The 24,139-nt window shown below is 29.6% G+C and overlaps 3 protein-coding genes and 1 long non-coding RNA gene across 5 annotated transcripts in view; 2 read left to right on the top strand and 2 right to left on the bottom strand.

The window, feature by feature from the left end:
- LOC107443221 (uncharacterized) overlaps positions 1–4,173 on the top strand; it is an 89,861-nt gene extending 85,688 nt beyond the window's left edge. The window contains exon 3 of the mRNA XM_071177384.2: positions 2,896–4,173. Within this exon, the coding sequence (XP_071033485.2) occupies positions 2,896–4,092 (1,197 nt within the window). The 3' untranslated portion in view covers positions 4,093–4,173. The remainder of the gene's footprint in view (positions 1–2,895) is intronic.
- A 4,935-nt stretch (positions 4,174–9,108) lies between these two features.
- LOC147814914 (uncharacterized) lies at positions 9,109–13,317 on the bottom strand. 2 transcript variants are annotated; one of them, XR_015431335.1, is made up of 3 exons: positions 12,633–13,317; positions 10,024–10,173; positions 9,109–9,232 (listed from the first exon to the last, which is right to left on the bottom strand). It is a non-coding gene; the product is annotated as an uncharacterized LOC147814914 (long non-coding RNA). The 2 variants fall into 2 exon arrangements; XR_015431334.1 differs by lacking the exon at positions 12,633–13,317 and having other exon boundaries at positions 10,024–10,996.
- Positions 13,318–15,541: 2,224 nt separating this feature from the next.
- Positions 15,542–19,902, bottom strand: LOC107443239 (zinc finger protein 593 homolog). The gene is made up of 3 exons (XM_043043881.3): positions 19,518–19,902; positions 18,712–18,774; positions 15,542–15,791 (listed from the first exon to the last, which is right to left on the bottom strand). The coding sequence occupies exons 1-3, from the start codon at positions 19,709–19,711 to the stop codon at positions 15,623–15,625; spliced, it is 426 nt and encodes a 141-aa protein (XP_042899815.1). The 5' UTR covers positions 19,712–19,902; the 3' UTR covers positions 15,542–15,622.
- A 422-nt stretch (positions 19,903–20,324) lies between these two features.
- Positions 20,325–22,179, top strand: LOC107443231 (uncharacterized). The gene has a single exon (XM_016057030.4). It carries the CDS (start codon positions 20,325–20,327, stop codon positions 21,423–21,425), a length of 1,101 nt encoding a protein of 366 aa, XP_015912516.3. The 3' UTR covers positions 21,426–22,179.
- The last annotated feature ends 1,960 nt before the right edge of the window (positions 22,180–24,139 follow it).

Genomic DNA, 24,139 nt, shown 5'->3' on the forward strand with positions numbered 1-24,139 from the left:
ATATAATTTAAAACATACCTAAAGTTTACTACTACATATTTATATTGTACCTCATCTCAATATCTTCTGTAAGTGAGATAAGACAAAAAGGAATTTTTAGGCAAGTTATGTAATAAATACCGTAGAAGCAATCTGAAATTGAAGAATGAATCTTATTTAATTGTCAAGTTGGGGAGTATAGATTTCTATACTGAAATTTATGCACCACATTTCTATACTGAAATTTTTATTGAAACAATTGTTGTAGCTGTATAAGATCTACGAATTGCAATTGGCATGTGTTGGATTTTTTTTTTTTTTTTTTTTTTTTGCTGAATCAATGTTGAGGATGGAATTTATGTGTCGCTGAAGCACGAGAAAGATTATCCTTCATTTGATTAACGCTTGTTAGCGTAACCACTTTTTTTGGTTAAAAACAATAGAGAAGCTTGTTTAAAGAAAAAATATTGGTATCAACGCCAATAAAAAATGTCTCTTTAAAAATGTCTGTAATGTAAAAGAAAGAGTTGGTGCAGGTAGATTGAAGTACATCAAATATGTTGATACATCCGAAATTAAAACAGGAGCAGTCAATTTGTGGAGGAAAATTCACTGTTCAGGATGTCATTGGTGGATTATGTTATTATGATTCTAATACAAAAATAATAATAATAAACACATATAAAAATGCGTTGAAAATAAAACGATTTGTAGTTGATAAAACAGTATTCTAATTAGAATAGACTTTATTTTCTTGAACTCTGTTGTGGTAGAAGATGTTTATAAAAACAAAAAATTGCGAAGACAGTTTGGAATAACTGAAGAAATATGCAACAAAGGAAAAGGACTCCATAGTACACATCCTTATTATTTAAAAATTAAATTACAAGTGGTAAATTTTAGGTGCTAATAAATTTCGTTGAATTCTCATAAAATTCACATCCTTGATTTAGAAAGTAATTTATTGCCAATACCCTTTTTGAACCTTACGCCTTCAAGTATGTTATTGGAGTAGAAGTTATGAAAACATATTACTGAAAAAAGACTTTTTTCTCATTGGTTTATCGTTAAAATCATTGTCAAATTAAACTGCAGACATTTCTTTCTTTCTTTTTTTCCCTTCTATATTCAAGGACACTAAATGAAATTAACGACAGCTCTATTTAATCAATAAAGGAGTTTTTTTTCCACAATCTTTAATATTTAATTATTTTTATCTGTTAGTATCTCAGTGAGCAAGGTGAATGGCATGTGAGGGCTAATTTGTGTTTATGTTTATATAAAGTTAACATGTTTCTATGAAATTAAATAATTAGAAAACAATGTTAATTGAAATAAAAAAAAAAGTTTTTGCTTCCAAAAAGCAAAATTAATGGAGAAATGATTGTTTAGGTGAAACGTGAAAATTGGTTATACTATTATTGACGCGAACGAGTCTTAAATAATTTTCGTAATAGATTGGTATTATGGTAATTGATGCAGTTTTAATAGATGCCAATTATACTATTATAGGCACGAAGATGCCTACATATTAGCATATTTGATATTTACTGAAACTGCATCATTACCATGTAGTTTTAATATAGATACTGTGGAAATAGGGTTTTTACGGCCCCTCGAAAGGGATGAGTACCGCAGAAAATTGATTGATTGTTATCAGTTTTGAATATCATGTGTTGGCCTTGAGCAACAACATCGTGCCATATATTAAATACAGTTATTTATTGGTGAGATGAACTATTAAATACGTTTATTGCTTAATTTAATAACATAAAGCCATTGGGAAAGCTACAAATAATAATAAATTAAATATGAGTAAGAATTATTTTCGCTTTATTTATTGTATCTGTATATGTCTTTCACTTTTGTGCATAATTTCGTAGTAGATCAATGCTGAAGTAATTAATAATGAATTAAAATCAGAAAGTATTTCTACTTGCTGTTTACTAAAGCGTTTGCAATTATATCATTAAATCAAATGATAAATAGCTCAATTCTCAAAATATGAGAGCACAACACCGATCTGAACCTTAGACTCTAAGAATAAATTTAATTCGCAGTAAAAATTTTAGAGTAATTTTATAATTCTATCTAGAGATAATAATTGACACAAGGTGTTGTAAAATGTTTCTATAAATGCATTAAAAAAATTTTTTTTTCAATCGAACGGGCTAGTTTTGGACATTCATGGTGTTAATTGAGCTAATGTACCAAACCAACATACACAAAAAATAAATAAATAGTATCTAGATATTAAAAGTATAAAGTTTAAATACAACAGTAACTTGATAATATTCTTCATACACAGCAGCAATAGATAAGTTATAGTTTATTGTGGGAAATATTTTTAGAAAAAAGCAAAATGTTATATAGGATTGTTCAAAAAACGTTACGTCCGCAACTCTGATTGTTTATCCAATAAATTTATTGTTGTAGATAATCTGACGTTGATGAAAACGGTTATCTTAGTGCTCTTTAAATGCAAAAGCTATAAATATTTAGTGCCTATGACATAAATCAATAGATTTCAGAATTAGATGCTATTTTTCTAAAAATGCCCAATATCATTAGCCATGTAAAGCTAAAATAAAGAAAAAAATATGTATAGGTTTTTTTTAATAACTACTGCTGAGTTACGATACGAATGATTAGCCAATAATGGTAAATTAATTTTTGTTTTTCTGATTTTCTCCACAGTCGAGTGTTTCTAATTAAGATTGAAAGATCTAGAAATTCGTAAAATTTTCTGTTTGGCTTTGCATATTATTCCATTTTGAAGTTCAGTTATTTTTATTTCTGATGTTTCGAAATTTTTTTAAAATTTATTTAGCTACTTGTCCTGATAGATACTTAAGATAAACTCTGATAAATAATTAAGATAATTATCTTAATACAAGATTATAATTGTTTTTTCAGGTCATAACAAAGTTTTCTATGGCTGGGATAAAGAAATTCTATAACAGTGACAGTTTCCTTAGACACCTCCAAAACATACAAGTTTTGCAACTCTCAGAAACAAATTGTACCAACAGATCAGTTGAGATAATAGCTGACAATTGTTCCCAGTTGAAGAGCTTAGATCTTTCAGGCTGCGTAAAAGTCACCGATGCAGGACTCATTCTTCTGTGTGGGAAAAGTCCTCCCCTGGAATGCTTAAATGTTGAATACACATCTGTTACCTACAAGAGTGTGGCTTTAGTTCTGAAAAATATTCCAACCTTAACAAAGTTATCGTTTGACAATGTTCCCAGAGCCATATTCGAAGCTATCGGGTGGCACGATTTTTCTGAAGTGAATGATAATCAAATATTTAATTTAAACAATATAGTTATTTTAAACAATCCAATGAGACCCGAAAACCACCTGACTGCCATATTGAAAGGATGTATAAAGGTGTGTCCATTTATCAAAGACTTGATAGTTAGTGAGCTTATAAACGAAGAACAGTTGGATCTATGTTCTCAGTTTGAAAATGTAGTTGCTGTTCATTTACAATGTAGTACTATTGTAAATCCAAAACTGTGCATCAATAATTTCCTCCAGTTGCGAGGAGATAAATTAACTAGCTTGCTGCTCACTTCCTTCTCCGTGTCTATTGAGATGCTCGCCAATTATTGTCCCAACTTGGAAGAGTTAACATTACAGTATCCTGCTTTCCAACAAACGACGCATAGAAACATAATTTTTCCTCATTTAAAAACGTTCTGTTTGCAACATGTAGTATTAGAATTAGAAGAAAACCAACTCCCTTCTTCTTGCATTATATCCTCGAGTCCTAACTTAAGGGAACTGCATATTTCGTTCTGTGTTTTCTCAGATGAAATGCAGGACGTCGTGCTCCATTGTCCTAAGCAGTTAAAAATTTTAAATTTTAGCAACACTGTTGTGAGTCCCCAGTTTATACAAGACATTTTAGAGGAGCACACTGATTTGTCAGCTCTAGTCATCGGTAATTCGGGTATCTCTATGGCAGATTATGATGACATCATGGACCTTGTTGATGAAAGAGAAAGTAAAGTGCAAGTGGTTTGGGCAGATTATTCAGAAGCAATCAGGGAATTATTCTATGATGTTACTCATAATGTACATAAGAGATGTATTTTGAAACTGTAAATCAAAGATATAATGTAAAAAATAAAGTTATATATTTTTTGATGTTTAATAAAGAGTTTAAAAAAAAAATTGGTTTTTTTCTTTTTTCCTTTAAGAAAAATACGATTTGGTAACACGTGTATGTTACAGCTACCACACAATCTTAAAACTGATTAACTGTTCACTAATTAAGCTTTGTGAAGAAAAATTTCACAAAATACACTTATAATGGTCAGAAGATGGCTCTTGGCATTTCCGGCAAAATTAAATTCCTAGTGCACTTTAGCATCCAAATAGAGTCTCGGTGCTGCCATCTAGTGTGGCAGAAACTAGACGTCCAAATTAACATGAGCAACGGTATCTCGTCTATTGTGGTGGTCCTGAAAAAGTGGATACCACCTCTGGAGAACGAAATTGGAAATAAAAAGTATGGTCATAAGAGAATTGAATTAACATACTTTCTAATTATCTAGGTTTGTAAAATGATGCCTAATTACATTATTTTTATCATCAAATACATTGTTTATTCATAGATATATTGATCAATATTTTCCCCTCTGGTGATTCGCCAAATATCGCATCAATAATGAAGTAAAACTTAGATTCCATCGAGTTTAAGACTCCGAATTTTTGTGACCAACAGCATAATAGCGGCAAAGCGGTCAGTTTCCTAAACAAGCTGGTATCCTTCAATCATTGTTCGGTGGGCTTCAAGTCGCCACCGGGAATCGAACTCCGATTCTTCCTTAAGACATTTCAGTGCCTTAACTACTGTAACATCGCTGATCAGTCTATGATTGTGAAGACACTTAAACAGGTATAGATTTTATTTTCTCTCCTTTCATGGTACAAATATTATATAAGCTTTAAAAACAATTCGTTGCAATATAGTTTTCAGTTCGCCTCTTTAAAGATTAATTTCTTAAATTTTTACTCTTTAAATATAGTTTTAAACGTTTTCTACCTCTTGACTTCAAATAATTTAAATAGCTCACTAATATTTCTGATTTTTAACTTGAGTTAAATTTTAAGTGGTCCAGAAAAATAATTTTGTTTTATAATTGGCGTTGACCAGACTCTCCATGCCGGATTTGCGGCTATTAATGTACAACCCTGTATTACTAGGTACTTATTCTTCATGTTATGTATTATTTTGCCATTAACGTTTTGAATTGTGTAATTAGTATTTAAAAAAAATACTTATTTATTATTTATACGATGATTAAAAATTCATAGCTTAACTTCAGTACGAGATTTAAATATCAGGAATCTAGTATCCTTAACTAAACTATAAATAAGCATGTATTCGAAAAAAGAATCTATGGTGTAGCTAGCGTAAAGTGACCACATTTTTATTGAGACAAAGCGGGACAAATGGGATGAAATGAGAATTACAATTTTGTCAAACTTTCAACACGCACAATATAGATATAAAAATACGAATAAATGTTTGAAAAATATATTGGAAGTAAGTCAGATGCTGTTTGAATAGTATAGGTACAGAATGTGCGCTGCACAACCTACTCCAATATTTTTTTGCTTCAAATGTTCGTTAAGTTTCGTAAAAACGTTATTGATGCCTCTTCTAGCTTTTCCACCAAAATTTACGTTAGTGTTATCAGCACAATGGGCAATAATTTTATTGTTTAAATTATTCTTTTTTAAAATAGTACTTATTAAATTAAAAATTATTTGTGAAGTTTCATCAGGCAATGAAACAAAATCTAATATTCTAATTTTAATTCCTGTTTCTGGATCACAAAAATCTAACACCTGTGGGAAATAATTTTAAATCTTTGTGGTTGGAAGCATCAGAATATATGGATATAAATGCGCATTTTTCTAATTCTTTCTGCAATCGTGAAAACGAATATGGTGAAAAAACATTACAAATAATTGCTTCGGTTTTTGTCCTTGCACATGCATATTTTTTGTCGCAGAATGTTTTGATCACTTGCGACGTACAATCCATTGATCTGAATCTCTGATTGTGGTTTATAGTGCGGAAAGCAAATAGCCCTTCCGCTAATGCTAGCTGTTTTTCCGTGTTGCTAAAGCTAGCACTGCGAAAAAACTGTTCCATTTTAGAGGAGGAAGCGGCATTATTAAAAAATCTTTTGTGCCTCTTTGTCGCTAGATGTTTAGTAATATCGTTTTTACCACCATGTGAGACCGAAAATTCAGCATTGCGTTTATCACACCGTACCATATAGTCTATTTTGGTACTTTTAGTAAATGGAAATTCTCTGCTTAGCTCTTCATTAAATTTGCATCCACTTTTTTTACTCATCTTTTATTTTGTGAGTAAATACTAGAAATAAATAAAAAAATTATTACAAAGGCTAAAAAAGAGTATTAAATTTTACCTTATTGACCGTTACTTTGTGGCGATTATTCCTCAACCTTTGTCAATCAAATAATGAGTCAAACCGAACGTCAAATTGAAAACAACAAACCGCACAGTCTAACGGGCATTTTATGCATTTTTTATTTCTTTATATTCACCATAATACTTAATAAATAATAGGAATATATTTTTACAGTACATTTAAAATAAGAAATGCAGATATTTTCTAAAAAGCGGGACATTTTTAAAAATCGGCGGAACGCGGGACAGTCCACCAAAAAGCGGGACTGTCCCGCCAAAATCGGGACGTGTGGTCACTTTAAGCTAGCGGGAGGCAAGAGAGGACATCTGTCCCGACGAAATCTTGCAAAGATGCCATGTTCATTAAAAAATAATTAAAAAATCAATAACGTATTAAAATGCTTTTCTAAATTAAATATTCCCGGTTTCATTTGGTAATTACGAGAAAAATTCCTCATTAAAATCAATAAACGAAATAAAAAAAACATCTTTATGCATAGGAACTGTGTTATTTGACTAAAAACTTCATTCTCTCCAAAAATATGTTAATAAAAAATAACAGTCGACTTGTTTCAAGCTCTCAAAAGCAGGGACCCATTTTCAAGACTTGCCAAACGTAAATGAGAAAAAATAAAAGTGATTTGAAATATAAACGTAAAGTTGCCAAACGAAAAATGGAAGCATAAAGATGAGAAACTATACTCAGAAAGAAAACGTTTTGAGCTCTTGAAACAAGTCTACTGTTATTTCCTACTTATATATTTCTGAAGCGAATGAAGTTATTAAAGTAACATCTTACTACTTCATTTTCTCGGGACTATTTATTTAAGAAACTACATTAGTAACATACCGTGTTAAATTTTAAACCGAATCTAGTAAATATGTATGAAGTTACCGAGTAACGTTGTCTTTAAAAGCATGTTAAGTAGCAAAACCGTGTTCAATGTAAAATTTAATAGAACAACAGTAAGTAAAACTTAAAATGGTTCCGAAAAGATCTCTTTTGAGTTCTACATTTTATCGCAAAGGGGCACAGAAGCTGAGTTTGGGAATTGGCGCTGTAAATCCTAGCTACTTCTGTGGAAAGAACCCTTATGAAAAAATCGAGGTATAAATGAGGTATAAATGAGGTATAAACAAGGTATATTTTAAAGGTATAAAGGAGGTTGTTATTTAAAGACGTCGTTGAGGTTGAAAAGGGTGCAAATGAATACCTCAAAACCAACCTCAAATATACCTTAATATATACCTCCAGAGGTATATATGTTTCAACTTGAGGTGTTTAATTTTACATCTTGGGAGAGGTAGATATTTACTACTTTAAAGTGTTTCATTTTCAACCTTAGGTTATTACTTATCAGCTTGAAGTATATTTATTTACACTTGTGGAAGTATTTATTCAACAACCTAAAGTGTGTCATTTTACACTTCAGGTTATTATAAATCAACCTCAGGTGTATTTTGTTCCACTTCAGGTAATTATTTTTCAACCTCAGGTATCTAATTTTATGCTTGTAGAGATATATATTTTTCAACGTATGGTGTGTCATTTTACACTTCAGGTTATTTCAAATCAACCTCAGGTGTATTTTGTTCGACCTTAGGTTATTACTTATCAGCTTGAAATATATTTTTTTACACTTGTGGAAGTATTTATTCAACAACCTAAGGTGTGTCATTTTACACTTCAGGTTATTATAAATCAACCTCAGGTGTATGTTGTTCGACCTCAGGTAATTATTTTTCAACCTCAGGTATCTAATTTTATGCTTGTAGAGGTATATATTTTTCAACCTGAGGCATGTCATTTTACTCTTCAGGTTATTTCAAATCTACCTCAGGTGTAATTTTTGATAGTTGGAAAGGTGATTTTTTACTAACGTAAGGTGTATTATTTTTCACCTCAAATATAAGGTTTTTATGCTTGTAAAGGAAATTTTTTTAATCAAACTAAAATATGCCATTTTTCCCTTCAGGTTATATTTTTTTATGCTAATGCTGGTAATTAAATATAATTAAAATGTTTCTCCTTAGACTGCTAATTTTTAACCTAAAATATATATCTTTTCACTTGTAGAGGTATTTATCACTCTGATGGAGTTTTTAATGTTACACATTAGGTGGTAATTACTTATTAACTTTTTACGGTCTGTCTTAATTTTCACTGCTAATCCTGATGCTAAGAAACTATTTTCTAAACACATAGGCGGAATACGGATGAATCTTTCTTTCGAAAGAATTTTCGACTGATTTCCATGTATTGTGTGAAGAAAAGTAAAATGCAATGCAAAGAATATATCTTCCTTTAATTTTGAAATACAACCCATTGGAATGTATTCTTCCTCACACAATTCAAAATAGGAATTTTCACTTAACGCCTTTAATTTATAGTTTGTGAACCTTGTGCTAATTTGCAATTAAATAGTTCATAAAATTTATTAATCTTGAATTAACATGTAGAGTTGAATAATGTTAAGTATGCTGACTCATAAACCTTAAAAGAACATTTCAAATGTTTCTGTAATTTTAATAATTTCAATTAAACTATCGTGAAAAGAGGATACATTTGTTTCAGAAAAATGTGGGAACTCATTTATATAGAACAGATGTTAAAGGCGCTAATTTTTTGTAAAAGCGAAATAACAGCAAATTTAAATAATTTAGCCAGCTTACAAATAAAAACTTTTATTAACAAAAAAAAATTAATTTTTCGTTCAAGAAATCAAAATTCTTGACAATTACTCTGCTTCTTCTGCAAGTTTGCTGTGCTTACGTTATTTGGAGCATTGGAACCTATAAATAAAAAATTTGAATTAGCGAGAGTCATATTTACATTGATAATGACAAATTTTAAAAGATTAGAATAATATTTTAAAGCTTATTTCGTTGCATAAATCACCTTTTATTATTATTTCTATTCAATTTTGAATAAATAAATGGTTTCTTTAGTAACAGCAGATGAATAAGAATAATAATAATGACCTGCAAAACTCTCCTCCCAGTATATTTCAATTCTTAATTTTGACTGTTTAAACATATCACTTAAAAAAGCTAATTTTTCTATAAGATGCATATAAAAACTGCTGTAGAAATAACACGCTTATTGAAATTCTTAATTTTCCAATAATTCAACCGACCATTTTTAATTATGGATTGTTATGCTGATATTTAAATTTTTTTCTCAGCAAATTTTGAATAAATTCAATTACACTGGCCTGCTTGTTTAAATTTTTAGTCCAATTTCGCAAAAGAAATTGTACTAAAACCAATTCTCAATGCTGCTGATTCCGAAAATAATTGTCTATCACGTAAGGTTTTTAAAAACAAAAGGTCATTTTCAACCTTTTATTTAATGTGATCAAGAATCAATCATCTTTTAATAAAAGAATGTAGAACATCAATGTTTTGTGTTTTTCATGCCCCATCGAAATAAAAGCAACATTAAGTTTATATGTTTACTTGCCTGAGGGAATAATTTAAGATAATGCTATAAAATAATGTTTTCAAAAATCAAAGATCATGCAAACTTTATCAGTAATTTTTTAGGTGAAAAGATTTCATTGAATCAAAGGAGAATAATTTACTTGTCTTTTTTCTTTTTGGTGTATATTTAGAGTTACTCCCAGGGGAAGGCTCTCCAGTTACTAGTCTCCACTTCCTCCTAGCTGCAGAGCACGTATTATTGACAGCCTTATTCAAACCTTGAAATTCTGGATGCCATTTACGGAGCAGCTCTGTAAAAGTTGCATGTTCAAGTTGAGTAAAATCAAGTTATATAAAAGTTGCATAGCAAGTTTCATTTGGAAATTTTCAGATGAGATTTTTTTTTAAGAAATTGAAAGAAATTGAAATATATATTTATATAACTTTGATAAGTTACTAATGTTGACAACAAAAATCCAGAGTCAATAATACTTTTAAACTTTTTTAACTACAATATAAGCAGATTAAGTATAGGTTCACCAAAATGATTTTAATATTTAATTGAAATAATAAAATTATTTTTTTGGAATAGCTGTCTCAGTAAATTTGTTTTATACAATATTCTTTGTGGATTAAAGATAAAAACTATTTTATTAGAGCACACTATTTATACGAAAAGTTTTCATGTTCTTTTAGTCTCTTTACGAGTCTTCACGAGTCTTATTAAAAATAAATTGAAAATCATTCCAAAATATTAAACTGCATCATGTTGATCTAGAATAATATTCAAGATTTTGCCTTAGCGGACTAAAAACTAAAATAAAACTAAACACAGTGGCGCGACAGCCCATAGAGGGCCAAGGTCTACTGTGCCCATTTCAGTTTTCTTGACCTTGGGCTCTGGGATGCAGGAGCAGATGTTCCGGTTAGGTGGTCAGCCGAACGCGGAACCCCCAGTGTTTAGTTCCCAAGCATGCTTGGTACTCATTTATCGACCCACTGAAGGGATGAAAGGCTGAGTCAACCTTGCCCGGCCCAAGGATCGAACCCAGGACCTGTGGCACGGAAGAGCGGGGCGTTGCCTTAGTGGACTAAACGGACAAAAAGTTTGAATTTTGCATGAGAATTTTTTAAGTGGATTCCAGTTTTCCTTTACCTATAGTTGCCTTTTTGCTAACTAACTTCAGATAGTATTTAATAGGTGATACACATACAAATACTTTTAAGATACTCAACTAAACCAAGCTTATGTATAAAAGGGCAAGTAAACTTAAACTAGGCTGCATTAATTTCTTCGTAAAAATTTTAGTAACTTGTACTTGTCAGAATTCAATATGCTGTTGCTGGAATTATTATGGTGTTATTGAAGAAATGATTTCTGGTGAAAAGATGCGTTCTCTTAATCTTAATTTTAATGTTGAACTAAGCCATATTACACAAGTAACTAATTCTGGCAACTTTAACTTAATTCCTGTGACAAATATATCTTCTGTTTGTATTTCCATCCAGTGCGATGACACTGGAAAAATTTATTTTGCTAATGTGGTGAACAATCTAGAATTAGAATAACTTTTTTCTCTCTAGAGGCAATGTATATGTAAGTTCAGTAATCCCCGCTTATATATAATGTAATCGCTGCTAATATCAATCACTTATTATTACCGAAATTATTCGGTTCTGATTTTTTTTCATTGATATTATAGTTTTCTGTGATCCTTACATAATTTAATGTTATTAGAATTTAATTTTCAAAATTCTTTATTTATTAGCGTTATATTTTTATTTACTTTGCACATTTAAAAATAAAAAAAATTCTTTTCTTTCTCTGCGATAATGTTAGAATTTCCAATTTCTCATCATTTCTGGAGTTTAAAAACAAAATATTTTTCAGATTATGAAAATTTATGAAGTTTGCTTTATTAATTTGTGAGGGGGGTTAAAAAATTAGTTCACTAATATTAGCTTGAATCTTATCTCATATTACATATATTTTTATTAAAAAAAAATTTCAGATTTTATTAGGAATTCTCATATATTTTTTAATGAAATTTGTTGATTTGATATGGTAAACTTGTTTCCTACCTTAGAACCACCTGTTAATAGTAAACATTAATTTAAAAAAATGAATATTTACTTCGAAAAACAGGATTGTTTTTTTTCTTCATGTTTGTAAATATATATTTTTATGAAAATGCAACTTTTGAAGAAATATTAAAATTTTTGTGTGATGTATTTACCCTGATTGCAATTTTTATTGTATATGTTTATTTTATTAGTTAAATATGTATGTTAGATTTTTGTTGAAGGCAACAAATATGCATTTCGTTCCTTACAATAGTATTGTTTATTTGTTTTATTACCTGCAATATATAGAAACTGTTAACTTTCAATTTTCAGTGATTTATTTATAAGAGAAATTATGAACCTTTTACTCAATCAGCTTGCATACTGCTACGTTAAAACATATACATTTAAGCAAAACAAAAAGAATAGTTATATTTGAATAAATTACAAACAATAAAATATACTGTGCGTAACCTGCTGTAACGATTCACCAGTAACGTTACCCTAAACAGCGACGAGAAATATTTAGATTGATCTGTCTTATTGCTAAGCCTACAACAATAGCCTCAAAGAATATCCTCCGACTTAAATAATGTAAGATCAGGAAGCGTCTTTAAAACAAAAATAATGAAATTTAAGTTTGAAAGTTGAGGCATATTTGATTAAAAGTGACAAAGCTAAATTAATAAATGTCAAGCACACTTACCGAATTTTAAGGAAACTTTCGATTGTAAACACACACGCCATTTGCCGGCTAGCACGGAACTCTGGGAAGTGAGCTAGTTGATATGAAGTGTACTTTAAACAACCTTAGGTATAAATAAAATGACTTCATACATCTCAATAAAGACCTCACTCTCTTTAGTTGAAAAAAATTATATTTTTTATACCTCGTAAATACCTCTTTTGTTACAAGTGTAAAAAAAACAACCTGGTGAACCTTAAAAACTGCCTCATGATTCTGGTTGATATGAAGTGAATTTTAAACAACCTCAAAATAAGCTTAGGTATAAATAAAAGGACTTCATATACCTCAATAAATATCTCACTCTCGTTAGTTGAAATAAGGTCAATTTTTTTATACCTCAAAAATACCTCTTTTATTACAAGTATCAGAAAATCAACTTGATATACCTTAAAAATCACCTTATCAGTCTGGTTGATTTGAAGTGAATTTAAAACAACCTCAAAATAAGCTTAGGTATAAATAAAATGACTTCATATACCTCAATAAATATCTCACTCTTTTTAGTTGAAATAAGGTAAAAAATTTTACACCTCAAAAATACCTCTTTTGTTACAAATGTAAGAAAATAAACCTGGTATACCTTAAAAATCACCTTATCAGTCTGGATGATTTGAAGTGAATTTTAAACAACCTCAAAACAAGCTGAAGTATATATAAATCAACCTCTTACACCTTAATTACAACCTTTACGAGGTATAATTTTTATTTCTGTTTTCTCTGCAACCTTAAATATACCTCAAAACAACCTTAATACCTCAAAAATACCTCAAATCAACCTTAAATATACCTTAAATTTTCATAAGGGTTGATATAATATCCGATAATTGTTCCCAGTTGAAGAGTTTAAATGTTTCCGGGTGCATAAAGGTCACTGACGCAGGACTCACTCTTCTATGCAAGAAAAGCCCACCCCTCGAAAGCTTAAATGTTGAATACACATCTTACCAGTAAGAGTGCGGCATTAGCTCTGAAAAACATTCCAACTTTAGCTGAGTTATGGTATAACAATGTTCCCGCCGCGATACGTGAAACAGTAGACCTGAAAGATTTTTCTGAAATAAAGGTAAATCAAAGTTTTAATTTGAACAATTTAGTTCTTCTTCACGATTCCAGAAAACCCGCAGGTCAGCTAACAACTACTTTGAATGGTTGCATAAAAGTCTGCCCACTTATCAAGAACTTGATAATTAGCGAGTTAGAAACTGAAATGCAGTTGGAATTGTGTTCCGAGTTTGAAAATTTAGAGAAATGTCCTTTGCAACTCGCGGAAACTGTTTACCCTCCACTGTGCATGAATAATTTCCTCGAGCTGCGAGGCGATAAATTGATTAGCTTGCTGCACACTTCATTCACAGTATCTATTGAAGTACTTGCTAAATGTTGTCCTAACTTGATAGATTGATATTACTGGAAGCCTGTTTTCCAAGCAATGGCCCACAGTCATATACTTTTTCCGTGTTTAAAGTCCCTCAGTCTACATTTTGTTCAGTCAGTTTCGAATCTTCTACCAGCACCTTACATAATATCGTCGTGTCCAAACTTGAGGGAATTGCGTCCTTTGTTTTGTGTTTTTTCAAGAGATATAAAAGAAGCTGTGCTACAAGGTTTTGAATATCAGTCATACTGCTTTGACCTCTCAGTTCCTAAAAAATATTTTAGAAGAGCACACTCATTTATCAACCATTACCCTGCGACGTACAGGTATTTCAATGGAATAAATTATTCAACATGTCTTTTTATTGTTGAATTCAATAAATTTTTTCAAAAATAATAGTCTGTTTTTGTTTCCTATCAAAATGGCCAATAGATAGAACTAAACGAAATTCTTTACTTATGGCAACATCTGGAACTGCTTCGATATAACCATAAAAAGTATGAGAATGTAATTTAGTCACACAGTGATAAGTAAGGGAGCAACAGAGCTGTTTAACCTACAAGGTTCTTCTTGATTAGTCAGTCGTCCATTAGCAATCCATCAATTGTTTGCACTTTCCTATTGCTAACGGCAACAATGTGTTTTTGCAATTACACTTGTTGCAATTAGTAATTGAAGGAAAGCAGATATCAAGTTGGGCATCTCTATATAGAATTCAAGTTGAACCAAACAGCTTAAAGTAATCAAATATCTTAGGCTATCCAAATTCCAAAAGCATGAAGTAATGTGAAAAAGTAAAAACATCGCACTTTATTCATATATTTTGCTAGAAAAATTGAAGATAAATATAATTTGAATAATAATAAATTATAGTTTGCAAAAGGTTAACTTATTGCACAAATTTTTTTAGTGTTATTTTTCATTAAAAAGATAGATAATTCGCTTTATATCATAATAACCGTAAGAAAGGTTTCAAGAAAAATAAAAGTACAAACTGACTCCTTTTAGTTTCAGATATCTTTCTTTTATCCAATATAAAGTACAAAGAAAAAATTAACAAATATAAGAAAAGGATATTTTCAATTTATTTATTTAGAGCACAACTTTGCCCCTTCTTAGAATACAATCTATGGACGCAAAAGAAAAAATAAATAAAAAGATATACTGTTCTTAACTATTCATGCAATATTTTAAATATGTTTAAAACATAAATTAAAAAAAAAAAAGATTTAAACATAATGGTTCACTCTAAAATGTGTTATCGAACATTTTTGAATTCAAACAAAAAATTAAATTATGAAACAGTAGGTGACCAACTAAATTAAATAATTTTAAATAGTTAATTTCACTAAATATCAATAAAGTAGATTAAAGAATAGGAATTAACAATACCAATCATGATTCAGAAAATCTTAAAAAATGTCTATACTTTTATAACACAAAGAAATTTACTTTTCATATAACTCAAAAATAACAACAGAATCAAATAACATAGCTTTTACTGATCTTTATTTTAATGATGAACAAAGATTATTTAACAACTTAATTAGAGATGTGAAAATAGTTTTCTGAACTATTTCTTCTTTTTTACAGGAGCATCAGCATCCATTGGTATTGTAGATTCCATTTCTAAAGGTTTTTGAGTTTCCATTTTTCTTTTAGTGGGGGCAACGTAAGTACCAATACCGGCTGCAGCTTCTGCTTCCTCCACTGAGTATGGTTTCAATTCCAATGCTTTTAACCTATGCAAATAAAACATACATTTCACTTAGAGATTTATTAAGATTCTTAATACTCTCTGCTCTTCGTAATATAATTCTGTGTACAAATATTTTGTACAATTGTAACAGTTATATGATTTTTAGAATAAAACATATTTTGTCTTATGCAAATTACAATTACTAGTTTAAATCTAAAAAAATATATATTTCTTAATGCTCAAAATTGCTTTCTTATTGCTAACAACTCTTTGACTTTTAACAACATTCAATTAAGTCAAGTTGACGGGAAAAATAAATTACTCAATTTTTAAGAGCATTTGGATGGATGAGGTACTACCTCATTGTTTTATAACAACCAGTCAAAAATTATAATTTAATGCATGGTTTAACTATTTTTTAGGCTTATAAAATATTTCATAACTTTCATTAAATTTCCTTAAATAATTTTAAAGTAAAAACTAAAAACAACTAAGAAATCGATTTTTCAAAGAAACAATCAATAGCAACCAACAACACTGTGTGCAGATCCATTTGTAGAGATTCTTACATTTTGCAGATACTTTTTTTTTAAAATTAATCTCTTTTTTTAAAAAATAAATATGCGTTTATGCAAAAAAAAATTTAAACTAAATATGAAGGTATAATATTAGAAGCTTTGACAGAAGGTTCAGTCAAACAGGTAAAACTGTGAATTAGCATTTTGTACGATGTGAATGCAAATTTAAGGAATGGATAACTTCGAAATCTCAAGATTAACTCATATTTGCCTCTTACTTATGGAAAACAGCAGATATTTATCTTCCAAATACATAGAATTAATGTTTTTCATCCATGTTAAGAGTATTTAAAAATGTTTAATATTTTTTGCCGTTTTTGAAGAAGAAAAAATTCTATTACGAAGGAATATTCTGAGTTAGCAGACACTTTCGGGTTGAGTACGCAAATAGTCTATTTTTTTTCTTTTTTTAAATCTTACTCGGGAAACAATGCAAGTGAAAGTGGTACAAAATGAAGGATAATTGTCGTTAACAAAGGAAGTAGACTATCACCATATTACTTGGCATGCTATGAAGACGTGATTTACGTTTTGTTATTCATCTTATTTCAGGGTATTATATATACATATATTCTTAACTTAAAATATTTTAATTCTTTTTTATTTATTTTTTTCATTAGCTTCAACAAAAATTGGGGAAAAAATCATAAAAATTTCAAAACATTTATTAAAATTCTTAAAAATTAGTTATATATTTTTTCCAAGAATTTGAGGAAAACTTCGAACTCTGTTTGAATTTTTCTAAAACTTTAATTACAACAATTAGAGAGCTTATCAAAAAATATTATCAAGGAAGTGAACTTATTGATTATATAAGAGAGCACAAAGAAGAATAATCAGTATTTATAATAAACGAAATTTTGTATATGTATAGGAAGGGGGATAGGGTAAGTCGGACCTAGGGAAACATTGGAGCAGCCTTAATTATTTTGGTACTATGAAATATTTTTGTTTATTCTTTCCATTAACATGCTACACCATTAGTGTTATAGTACAAGAAATCCAATCAAAGAATCAGATGGTTCGGTTTAAGTGCGCCATTTACAAGCATTTTAATTACACTACATTTAAGTCTGCCATTCTTTAAGTTGTATTTTAGCTCTGGAAAGTAATTTTTAAAGCCCCCAAAACTTTCATCCCTGCCAACTTCGTAGAAAAAATAGCGGAGATTTTTACTAGTGACAATTTTTAGTTACGTTTACAGTTTTAATACATCCTGCAAAGGCGAAAAATCAAAAAGAGCAATGCAAAATAGAAAATAATATAGTAGTATATAAGCCTTAACGAAGACCTTTTATACCATTTATCATAATTACATAAACTGAACACTCAGCATTTAAGTAACTTCTATCATTTACATTTTCAACGAACATATGCAGTTGCTGTGGCCTTGAATAAGACATATTTAATAGTTACATTTTTACAGTTGTATAGAACATTTTTAACTGTTCATAACAGTTACCAGAAAAATACTTTTCCTCAGAAAGTATTAAGCGAAATAAGGTGCATTTTTTTTCTTTTTTTTTTGAGAAAGTATTTTCTCTAATCTGCAATATTTTTTTAATCTGTTTTTTATACAATCCATTTTCTAGTTGCCCAATTGAGAAAATTTTTTTTGCCATTAGCGTATATTTTATTGCTAAAAAAGTATTTTTAATTTTTTCAAAATATACAGAGAAATTTGAAAATAGACGGGTAAAAAGGTGATAATTGTAAAATATAGGTGGCTCTGTAATAAAACAGGAGACTTGAAAGGTATGCACTTTACATTCTAAAATTTGTTTCAATAACAATACAGTAATAATTTGCTGTATTGTATAATTTAAGTTTATAGGATAAGAAGAGAAATTATTGTGATCTTTTGTGTTATACCTTGGTTTAATGAAAAATAGGGTAAGGTGGACTATCCCCAATGAGTCAGAAAAACTATATTATAAGCATTATTCTAATTATCTTATAGTTTATACAGTCTTAATAATATAATAATAAATAGTTAAAATTATGCTTCATTATACAAAGTAAATTAATATAAGTGCCAAATTTATTTTTATAAAATAGAACTAGGTGCAGTAAGAACGTTTTTTTTTATTATTACAATATTGTTTCTGAGCATATTTTTAATCCATTGTATCTCATGAGGAGAACTAAGGTAACCCCAGCTTCGTAACATGTTGGTCCACTGCTCAAGGGTTTTTCTTTAAAAACAAAAAAATTAAAGTAAAAAGATTTTCCAACAGAACAATTTTAAAAAAAATCTTGAAGCATAAAAAGTAAGCTATTTGGATCACAGAAAAAATAAACCTCTTTAATGAAATAAAAAATTAAAAGGGGATCAACTTTGGCGGTTTACCTTTTAAATAAAATTTAAGGATGAAAAACACATACCTTCTTTTGTGAACTTTAGTACGAAAATGTTGCTGCATGGAATGGTTGTCTATGAAATACCTCCTACAGAATGAGAACAAAATGTCATATATTAGCTCCTGTATAACTTTTTCATTTGCAAAAAAAGTAAAGAAAACAGACATTCAAAACAAGTTTAAAAGCCTGCATGTTATGGTAAGTTTGCATACATTATTTCAGAGCAACAATTTTTACTTTTAAATCTTCATCTATCAAAAGGTACCTAGATAATAGAATCAATACAGAATCAACTTGATTCTAGAAGATAGAGTCAAGATAACATGTCTTAGTCTTTTATACTAGTGAATAGGTATTTAATATTTAGAGAGGTAGTTACGACACAGTATACTCTACATGTTATTTTTAAAACAATTTTTGTAAGTTTGAAATTCCTTTGGCACCGAAGCAATTGCAGTTGGCATTAACACAGACTAATATCGAAATATTTCTTATTCACAATTAATAAACGATAGTAATTGAATTTTCGTACTTTACTTTGCCCTAAATTCAAACTATTTGGCAACTTTTCATTTAGTTGTTTTTGAACAGATTACAATTGATTTTTAAATGCAAGAAATAAATATTTTAAAAACATATTATTTTTTTTTGTAAAATTCAGAATATTTTTTTCATTGTGTATGAAAAATAAACTTTGAAAGTCCTACTGATAGCGAACGTTTGAGAAAGTTCCCTTCTTGAAACATAGTTATTTTGGGGTTATTTTTACAAATGAGCAGCACCTAATAAATATCCTCAAAATCCATGTAAATAAGAAAATATACACTTACGCACAATGTAGGCAATAAAATTGAGCACAGCCAGGCAAATCGATATCAACGGGTTGATTTAATAGATTTTCGGCACTTTTTGGTTCCAAATCTTTATCTATTTCATCTAAATCCCTTGTACGCCGTTTAATTTTCAACTGTTTACGTTTAGCTGTATATCCATGATTACCTTTTTTTCTAGAATACCTAGTCATTTTATCTTGAAAAATTTATTAAGAATTTGGAGAACTTGATAATCCACGCGAAAATGTTTATTTACATTTGCTTTGCAAGGGTATAACGTTTCCTACTGCCTATTTTTAGTGAAGTGAAAGATCAATAGACCTTAACAAAAATTTTTTTTTCCTGAAATTTCTTTTTTATTTTTTTTTATTCTTTTCATTATTCTGAGAAGAAAATTAAAAACAAAGGTTATTATATATTTTTTTCAATTTTTGTTTTGCTTTTTTCCTTTCATTTCGTAATTTTTTTCCATGTTTTCTCCACATTTTTGCTTTCTCAAGATACTTGTCGCCTTTTCGTCTTTGTTCCTTTTTGAACGAAAAGCTTACTCTTAACTGTAATCAAAAGCAACAGATTCAAAAAATTTAAATGAATTTATTTATATATTTTCTGGAATGTTATTGTAAATATGTTAGGTTATGAAGAAGTATAACATACCACAACCTACAACATAAGCATGAGTTTCTTTTCTAAGTTAACAAAGATTATTAACGAATTTAAAAACTAGCCGGTTTATCTGGACATGTTTTAACTTGATGATCATCGCGGGAGATACACTTGGTTGTCCAGCTGTACTACAAGAAAATGGATTTAAATGTGAATGTTATCAAAATTACAGCCGATGCTTTTGATTGGACTATCGAAAAGTCTGCTCAAAGTCTACAAACCTTTCTTGATGGGAATTATTATGTGGTTGCTTACCTCATTAATATAAGTTATGGTTTGCTGAAATCCATTGCGGAAACAGTTTCGTTTTCGGCTTATGTTCTACGATGCTATTATTTAGACTTTTTAGCTTTTTTGTCTGAGTTGAATACTGGAGTTAGTGTTGTGTTTTCAGTAATTTACGGCTTTTTTTCAAGGTTAGTACTCAGTATACATGCAGGACTTAGTTGCATCGGAGGTTCTATTTCTTTACTGTATTTAAGAACAGTGATTGGTTTTCAGCTTATCGTAAACTATTTGGCATTTTGTGTCGAAGAATTATTTTATTTCTTAAATGTTTGTTTTGCTGCAATCTTACTAATATTACAGTTGGGTCCCAATTTTCTTATATTTTTGTGGAATATATTGCTTTATTGTGTGACGAATATTATTGATTCTTTTCATTTTGTTGGTCAGTCTCTCATAAACTTTAGTGCAACTATTTGTGACAAGTGCCTCGTTTTTATCTTGACCATACCACCTAAAGCTTATCTTGGACTTTTACTTATAATATACATTTTCTACATACGTGTGATAGTTATAAAGTATTTTAAATTGAGTCTAAAATCATTAGCAGTTGCTACAACCAAAATATTAGTGTATGTGTGGACAGCAGTTAAATTACTCTTCAGTTTGTTACAAGCTATTACCAATAAGGTTTTCAAAAGGAGAGCTAGTCTAAGAAGATCAGAAGGGACATTACATTTGTTCTGCAAGAGTGTTTTTAACAGATATTTTTCATCTTTTGTGCCATTTTTTACTCTTTCAGTTTTTCAAAAGAAACAAAAGCAGGTTTTAGATTCAACTGAAAAAGAGAAGTTTATGTGTGTTGTTTGTCAAGATAAAGAAAAGAATGTGCTTTTAATTCCTTGTAGACATCTGTGTATGTGTGAAGAGTGTACTGTCACAGTCCTCCAATCCCATTTTGGCTGCCCCCTGTGTCGAAAACAGATTATAGACACTGTGCGTGTCTATACGTGACTTGTTTTGTTTTTCTAGATTTTTATATGATGTTTTTTATCTATTTTTTATTATTAAATATTTTAAACTGTGGTGTTTTCACGCGGCCTCCAAAGCTTGGATTTCTCATAGAAAGAAGAATGGTCCATGAAATTTGGTCAGGTGGGCAGACTGGTGTTGATCAAGCTGCATTGTTTGTGGGTACAGAAATGGGTATACCTGTTGGAGGGTGGTGCCCCCTAGGCGGTTTAGACGAAAATAACAAATCTATTCTGGAAAAGTACCCATTAAAAGAAGTTACTGGATTTTCCTTTGAAGATAGTGTTGCCGAAAGGACAAGGCGCAATATCGAAGATAGTGATGGAACATTGATTATTTTACCTTCCCTTCCTATGCCAAAACACATCACTGATGGTACACTGCTCACAATCGATCATGCCAAAGAGAAAAGAAAACCTTTTCTTTTGGTTGCTGTCACTGAAAGTAGTTCTGTAATTACAATTCGTAGTTGGATTAGACATCATCAAATTAAAATACTCAATGTTGCTGGCCCTAGAGAGTCCAGAAGTCCAGGAATATATGATCAATCGTGTAAATTGCTGCAGAAGTTATTTTCTTTGGAATGATTCCTGCTCAATATGAATCAATATCTGATTAATTTTATTTTGTTTCCCTTTGATAATTTGTAGTTTATAGTCAACAAAGTTTAATGTTTCATATATTTGTATTGTTAAATTTAATTTTATATTACTACAATAATAAAAAGAAAGTTTTATTTGTTGAGTAGGTTATTATAGACAGATATATACACATGCGAACACTGTGTGCAGAAAGATAATAACCATTGTAAAAAAGTTAAAATTCTTGTGGCCTATGGTGCAGGTCAATCTGGCAGAAATTAATAGAATTTTCTTCTCATTTGCATGCAATTGCACTCAGCTTGGGAGTGGGTGACCACCCAGAACTGCTTAAATTGATGCTTCCAAGAATTCTTAACTGGTTTTCTCTCTTTCTTATCACATTGAGGAAATTTCTTTAAATTTTTATGAACTAAACTTATTGTTCTATCTGTTTCCTAGTAGAAAAGGTTATTTATCATACAGACATGTATAAGCATAATAATAGACCTTTCCACTTCGGGCAGTGAGGAAGACATTGCCCCTATCATCTTCACTCATCCTACTATATAGTTACTACCAATGAATCAAGATTTTCTAGTTTTATGAAGGACATTGAAGTTGATTATAACTATAAGTTCATAACCATTTAGCGAACCTTTTTAATTTATTATAGTAATTTGCACCAAAAAAAATTAGTTCTGTAAAAGGGTTAAAAAGCTTAGACACAATTTTAAATATGTGTTCTGAAATGTGTATCGAGGTGTTATCATAAAACCCTAAAAAAAAAATACTTTATATAAAGTGTATTTAAAATTTGATCATCTTCAAAAGTTTTGAGCTAACTAATTTTAAGATGCAATATCCCTGCCCATGGAGTCTGATAAAAAGATTTGATATAAAAATTAGGTTTTTAAAATAAGTGATAATTAACTTATACACTGAAAGAGATTTTTGTATCAGATGGTTGATGTTATTGTCTGAAAACGTTATCTTAATGACTCGTATTAATTTTATGCTGATGACAACCGAAAAAAATGTGGTAGTCTGATAATTTTATATCGCAATATAAAATGATCTGACCATAATATGAAACAATCGTATTTCTATTATAGAAATTTTCTGATAAAATCGATGAAACATAAAGAATCTGATTGTCAAACTCTTATGTGATGTCTGGTGAAACTGCAGAATAGAAAGTGATAAAGCAATTAGGTTTCAAGTTGATGAAACAAGTAATGATCCAAAATGCGAAGCTGAAGCAAAAGATTTTGAATGGGCAATAAAATGCTTCATATTTCTAACAATGTTGTGTATATTGTTTGACCCGCTAAGCCAAATTAATTTTGCCAGTAGTAAACTAATGCAAAGTGCTGATACAAAGGTTAATTTTTTAATAACTATTATCTTGTTAGATATGGTTTTACTGTATCTACTTGTAAATGGAGACTTATTCTGCCGAGAATAATTTAATTTTAAAAATTTTATCTGATCTAAATTTACCGTTGATTCAACATTTAGGTTCTCTGTCTTTATAATTCATCAAAGTTTTCAGTTAAATAAAACAAATAACTTACTTCATTTATTCAGTAATTAGTTTGCAATAATTAAATTAATTTCCTTACCTTTATTTTATTAGTAATATTAAAAATTTTAATTGCATTATTTAATAATTTGTTGTTAAGTAATTAAGTCAGGTTAAGTTAAGTAGTTTATACATTTTATCAATGTTTTGATCGTAATTGTTAAGCATGAATAGAATATTAAAAAAAATCTGATTTAAATAGAATTTGTTTATTATGGATTTTTTAAGCAATACATTATTTTTATCAAATGTGATAAAATGCCTCAAATTTATCACATGAAAAACCCTAAGCATGTCCCTGGCTGCACTTTCCGCTTTTTTCAATTTAATTAAAAAATATGTATTTTCAAGGAAAAATAGTTATTTTCAATCACGTGATTTAGCCTGATGGAATTCTTTCCCACAATTTGTGTCATTAAAGTAGATTAAGTAATAGCTAGATGCATATTGATTAACCATCAAATCATTTTTTCAAAAGAGTCAGATATTTATATAAATTGATTCTCTGGATCAATTGGACTGATTTTGCTCAA

Source organism: Parasteatoda tepidariorum, chromosome 2 (assembly GCF_982258835.1).
Source record: "Parasteatoda tepidariorum strain Cologne lab strain chromosome 2, Ptep-v5.0, whole genome shotgun sequence".
Lineage (NCBI taxonomy): Eukaryota > Metazoa > Arthropoda > Arachnida > Araneae > Theridiidae > Parasteatoda > Parasteatoda tepidariorum.

Excerpts from the sequence above, each read along its gene's own strand:
- LOC107443239 (XM_043043881.3), bottom strand. The coding sequence starts at position 19,711 with ATGACTAGGTATTCTAGAAAAAAAGGTAATCATGGATATACAGCTAAA. Across the intron at positions 18,775-19,517 it reads TTTTATTGCCTACATTGTGC|GAGGTATTTCATAGACAACC; the intron begins GTAAGTGTATAT and ends CTCATTCTGTAG. Across the intron at positions 15,792-18,711 it reads ACTAAAGTTCACAAAAGAAG|GTTAAAAGCATTGGAATTGA; the intron begins GTATGTGTTTTT and ends TTATTTGCATAG.
- LOC107443231 (XM_016057030.4), top strand. The coding sequence starts at position 20,325 with ATGGATTTAAATGTGAATGTTATCAAAATTACAGCCGATGCTTTTGAT.